The 6,048-nt window shown below is 44.1% G+C and overlaps 1 protein-coding gene across 1 annotated transcript in view; it reads left to right on the top strand.

Annotated features, from left to right (window-relative positions):
- LOC101858586 (circularly permutated Ras protein 1) overlaps window positions 1-4,715 on the top strand; it is a gene marked incomplete at its 3' end in the record, with an annotated part of 17,863 nt that extends 13,148 nt beyond the window's left edge. The window contains 4 exon segments of the mRNA XM_005089364.3: window positions 432-538; window positions 1,607-1,728; window positions 2,977-3,270; window positions 4,592-4,715. Of these exon segments, the coding sequence (XP_005089421.2) occupies window positions 432-538; window positions 1,607-1,728; window positions 2,977-3,270; window positions 4,592-4,715 (647 nt within the window).
- Between the last annotated feature and the right edge of the window lie 1,333 nt (window positions 4,716-6,048).

Below are 6,048 nucleotides of genomic sequence, written 5' to 3'. Positions count from 1 at the left end.
AGAAGAAGAAGAAGAAGAAGAAGAAGAAGAAGAAGAAGAAGAAGAAGAAGAAGTAGAAGAAGATTGTGAATAGTATTATAATATGAATATGAATAATGATATGAATAATGATAATGTTGCCTTACCTTTTTCCTGTTATAGATTTGACATCTACCGTCCTTCTTTTTTGTGTTTGTTACTCTCTTGTAACACCTCTAACCTTCAGAACTTGTATGACCTAAATGTGTTGCAAGTGTCATAAAATGCATACTAAAAAATTAACAAAGGTCTCTGATGGTGAGGAGAGGTCGATATTTTATTTAACACAAAAGAAGAACGTGTTTAGTTATTCAGTATGTCATTTTTTTTCTGCCTCTTATATAAAATAAAAATTTTAAATATTAAATAAAAACCAACAACGTTGAAAAGTTTGTGTGTGTGTATTTCCTCAGGTGAACATCGTTGACCCAATGAAGCTTCGGGAAGAATTCTCCAACGTCCTTGCCGACCCCATCATAGCCACCAAGGTCAAGGCTACGTTTATCCTCTACAAAGACCTGTAAGTTTTGTGTGTTTTACTCTCCTTTCAACTCTGTACAGGGTACTGCAGGAGTTTTGTCATCATCATCATCATCATCATAAAGCGACCATAATGCACACTGCCCCACATGGGTGGTTGGCGGATGCTCTGGTGTGGTTTGCTCATTCTTTCCTATGAAACATCTGTCGTCCTGATCTCTCCTTTTTTTTGTGTTTGTTACTCTCTTGTAACACCTCTAATCTTCAGCGCTTATATGACCCAATTGTGTTGCAAGTGCTGCAAAACATTTACTAAAGTTAAAGCTAAAACTGAGAAAGCTTCACCAACACAACATCTATGCTGAATATGATAGGCTTATTCTTTCTTTCTCACGCTCCTTCTCTCAATCACTCTTTTTTCCCATCTTCCTCTCCTCTCCTTCAGTAAGAGGGTGCCACCTTAGGGTCCAACTTCTTTATCAGTGTGATCAATTTCTGTATAACACTGTGGGCCGGGAACACAAGACAACAAGATCAAGAAATATTAAAACGATTAATACAGAACTCATGTAAAATTTCAACATCTACCTTCCCCACACACATGACATCATGACATCATCAATGATCTGTCTGTGGGTGGTTGGTGGGTGCTCTGGTGTGGTTTGCTCCTTCTTTCCAATCAAACATCTCTCATCCTTATCTCTCCTTCTTTTTTTTAGAGTTTGTTACGCTCTTGTAACACCGCTAATCTTCAGCACTTATATAACCTTATTGTGTTGCAAGTACCCTGCGAACACAACACATCCCACTAAATGCCTACCTTAATAAGATCCACAAGGATACCCCACCCGACTGCCCGTTGTGCGACTGCCAGGATGAAACCGCACCGCACCACCTCTTTAACTGCCCTGCACTTTGCGACCTGCGTAGCACCTACCTACCTGCCTCCCCAGACATCGGAAATACTCTGTACAGCGACAAAGCACAGCTGATTAAAACCTGTAAATTCTTTGCCATATCGACAGACCGAAGGGCTAGAACCAAGTAAAGTGTTGCAAGTGCCGTAAAACATACTTTTAAACAAATGATCTGTCTCCCCCCCCCCCAGCTACGTGTACAACGAGGACGAGCCTGACAGTCAGCCGTGCCGTGTGGAGCAACAGGTCGGGAACGTCAACCGTGAGTCGGCCGTCACCTTCCAGTTCGCTCGACGTCTGAAGCCCAAGGCCGGTATGTGGGGTGTGTGGGGGTGTGGGGTGGGGGTGTGGGGTGTGTTTTGTTTTGACAGTACGCTAGAGGTCGTTGTTTGCGGGTGGTTAGCGGGTGCTCTATGGTGTGGTTTGCTCCTTCTTTCCTATCAAATATCTATAGTCTTAATTAATCTCTCCTGTTTCTTTTCTGTGTTTGTTACTCCCTTGTTACACCTCTAATTCTTTTACTCTCGTCATTTTCCTCTACTTCTTTTGCATGTTTGTCACTCTTTTGTGAACTGTTATTTCTGGGATGCCTTGATAGTCGAAGCAGACTTTGTACTGTTGAGGTTAGAGAGATGAGCAGAGTAAGCCTGATTCCACATTTGGACTTCTCTGTTGACATCCACCCCTTGGTGCTCATATGACCTTATGCAGTTGTGAGCGCCGTAAAACCTTACTAAAACAAAAAATCTTCTCCTTCATCTTTGTGTTTGTTACTCTCTTGTAACACCTTTAATCTGTGGCACTTATATGATCTAATTGTGTTGCAAGTGTCGTAAAAACTTTTACTAAAACTAAAGGAGTCTGCTTTCAATGTTTAGAATGTGTCAAGTAAAAGCTGGGATGATTTCTTAACTGACAAGTGGAATCAGGCGCTTGTCGTCTGCTGGGACATTTCAGTAACCCACTTTCAGCACTTTTTAAGGACCTGCGAGGCACTTAAATGACCAAAATTGTGTCGATAGTGCCGTAAAACATCTACCCAATCAATCCACAAAAAAAAAAGGACCTGCGAGCTGTTGGCATCGCTGACCGTTTATGACGTCACAGCGCCGGAAGAAAAAGAGAGAGAATCAGGGGTTTGTCGTCAATTTTGGGGCTATGGAGTTATTGGTATCATCTAAAAGCTTGTTCACTTCTTTTGCTTTCGGTGAAAAAATATTCTTTTATCTTGAATAGAAATCAAGATATTTATGATTGAGGTAGGTGGGGTCGCCTGGTTTCAGAGGTAAAATTAGTGAGAAATTGTCCACCAAAGTCTGGTGACTTCCATAGCTGAAGAGTCCTTGGAAACTACAAATTAAAATTTGTTTTGCCTTTAGTCAATGTTTTTCCATAAAACCCACACTTAAAAGTGTTTTTGAATGGACGTACAAGGTGCTGAACCAAAAACAAAAATCCCCAAAAAATGTCTAACCTGGCCGAAAAATACTGATTTCTCCGATTTCAATATTTTGATGAACACCTGATTTCACCATAGTTTCTCACATATATTCTTGTCCAGATAAGGCAACAGAGAAACAGACAGAGGGAGCTACCGCTAGTGAAGCCACGGGACCTGCCGAAGCTACCACCAGCGAAGCTACGGGACCTGCCGAGGACGTCCCCAGCGCAAGCGGGAGTGCCGAGATGCCACAGAGTGACCTCCCCAGCGCGAGCGGGAGTGCGGAGATGCTGCCTCGGACTGACCTCCCCTTCCAGCTGCAGATCGAGTACACGGACACAGAGGGGAACCAGGCTCTGCGAGTCATCACCCGCTCCATGCCTGTCACGTCGGAGAGGACCCAGGCGGAGCGACGTACGTGTGTTGTTGTTGTTGTTGTTTTTGTTGGTGTTGGTGTTGGTGTTGGTGTTGTTGGTGTTGTTGTTGTTGTTGGTGTTGTTGTTGTTGCTGTTGTTGTTGTTGTTGTTGTTGTCGTCGTCGTTGTCATCGTTGTTGTTGTTGTTGTTGCTGTTGTTGTGTTGTTGCTGTTGCTGTTGTTGTTATTGGTGTTGTTGCTGTTGTTGTTGCTGTTGTTGGTGTTGTTGTTGTTGGTGTTGGTGTTGTTGTAGTTGATGTTGTTTTTGTTGTTGTTGTTGGTGTTGGTTTTGTTGTTGGTGTTGTTGTTGTTGCTGTTGTTGTTGTTGCTGTTGTTGTTGTTGCTGTTGTCGTTGTTTTCAAATCCCTTTAGCTGGGAGCATTTCGCTCTTGGCAGTGTGGGTGGTTGGCGGGTGCTCTGGTGTGGTTTGCTCCTTCTTTCCTATAACAAACCTGTCGTCCTTATCCCTCCTCCTTCTCTCTTGTGACACTTCTAATTTTCAGCACTTTTATGATCTTATTGTGTTTGCAAGTGCCGTAGCACTCTTACTAAAACTAAAACTAACTCTTGGCAGCGCAGTTTTCCTCCCTCAAGAAACCACATGTCCTTGTCATCTGGTCAACGCCAGAGTAGAGCAGGCTTTGTAAGTCTGTAGGTGTGTGTAGGAGCCTGTGTCGAAGAACTGCCAGGATTGGGCAGTGAAGGAGAAGATGTTCAACTGTCTCCTCGTGGTAGTCACTGGGTCTGTTATGGGGTTCCCACATGGGGTTAATTCTGTTTATGTGCTTGTTGGTGTGTAAGTGTCCTGTGCAGGTTTGGCTCTACATAAGAAACTCGAAGGGTCTTTAGGGACATACGTGTGTAAAAATGATAACCTCACGCTCGTTCGTGAGGCGTGCTGACAAAATGAATTACTTGTCGTATTTGTCCTATCTCAATTTGAATTACTTTTCGGGGGGCTCTTGTGGTCTAGAGGTCGCGAAAGTAAGCCTTATTCCCCGTTTGGACTTCTCTGTTGACATCCACCCCTAGGCGCTCATATGACCCTATGCAGTTGCGAGCATGGGTGGTTGGCGGGTGCTCTGGTGTGGTTTGCTCCTTCTTTCCTATCAAAGATCAGTCGCCCTATCTCCCCTCCTTTTTTTTGGGTGTATGTTACTCTCTTGTAACACATAATCTATTCTTGGGCACTTATATGACCTTATTGTGTTGCAAGTGCTGTAAAACGTTTATTAAAACTAAAACAGTTGCGAGCGCCGTACAACCTTACTAAAACAGCACCCATACACATACGTCTTTCTCTTTCCCTTCCAATTTCAGACATGAACATGGAAGTGCTGGGTGTGCACGCTGCCAAAACAGCAGCTGACATGGCCCTGAAGGGGAAGTACTCACGCTCTCGTGGCATCTCTCTGATGAATCAACGCTTGGCTTGGAGACATAGGTAAGTCACTCTGTGTCTCTCTCTGTCTCTTTGTCACTCACTCTATCTATGGCTCTCATTCTCTCTGTGTTTCTCTCTGTCTCTTTGTCACTCACTCTATCTATGGCTCTCATTCTCTCTGTGTCTCTCTCTGTCTCTTTGTCACTCTCTCTATCTATGGCTCTCATTCTCTCTTCCTCTCTCATTCTCTCTGTGTCTCTCTCTCTATCTATGGCTCTCATTCTCTCTGTGTCTCTCTCTGTCTCTTTGTCACTCACTCTATCTATGGTTCTCCTCTCTTCCTCTCTCATTCTCTCTGTGTCTCGGTCTGTGTCTCTCTCTCTCTGTTTGTGTCTCTGTCTCTCTCTGACTCTCTCTCTATCTTTCTCTTTCTCACTCTCTCTCTGTGTTTCTGTCTCTCTCTGACTCTCTCTCTGTCTTTCTCTTTCTCACTCTCTCTCTGTGTGTTTCTCTCTGTCTCTCTCTCTGTCTCTTTGTCACTCACTCTATCTATGGCTCTCATTCTCTCTGTGTCTCTCTCTGTCACTTTGTCACTCACTCTATCTATGGCTCTCCTTCTCTCTGTGCCTCTCTCTGTCTCTTTGTCACTCACTGTATCTATGGCTCTCATTATCTCTGTGTCTCTCTCTGTCTCTTTATCACTCGCTCTATCTATGACTCTCATTCTCTCTGTGTCTCTCTCTGTCTCTTTGTCACTCACTCTATCTATGGCTCTCATTCTCTCTTCCTCTCTCATTCTCTCTGTGTCTCGGTCTGTCTCTCTCTCTCTCTGTTTATGTCTCTGTCTCTGTCTCTCTCTGACTCTCTCTCTGTCTTTCTCTTTCTCACTCTCTCTCTGTCTTTCTGTCTCTCTCTCTGTCTTTCTCTTTCTCACTCTCTCTCTCTGTTTCTCTGTCTCTGTCTGTCTCTCTCTATCTATGGCTCTCCTTCTCTCCCTCCCTCTCTCTCTCTCTCTCTCTCTCTCTCTCTCTCTCTCTCTCTCTCTCTCTCTCTCTCTCTCTCTCTCTCTCTCTGTCTCTCTGTATGTGTGTGTGTATATGCTTGTGTGTTCGCACACTTTTTAATATATGTTTTACACTGTATATGTGAATACGTGTTTTTGCATATTTGGCGTATTATGCATGCATGTGGAATCTTAGTGCATTTGTGTATGAGTTTGTGTGGTATTGTTGTGTGATATTTACTAAAACTCAAAAAACTCCTCCACCCCCTCCTTTCCCTCCTTCCCCTCCCTCTCCCCACCCGTATCCCCCAATCCCCTCCACCTGCAATCTTCCCTGTCCCCTCCACCTCCTATTCCCCCTCCACCCACACCCCCTTCCCTCCACACCCC

Source organism: Aplysia californica, unplaced genomic scaffold (genome assembly GCF_000002075.1).
Source record: "Aplysia californica isolate F4 #8 unplaced genomic scaffold, AplCal3.0 scaffold00005, whole genome shotgun sequence".
Classification (NCBI taxonomy): Eukaryota; Metazoa; Mollusca; class Gastropoda; order Aplysiida; family Aplysiidae; genus Aplysia; species Aplysia californica.
The sequence above is the reverse complement of the archived record's forward strand: the minus strand, read 5'-3'. Positions and strand labels throughout refer to the sequence as shown.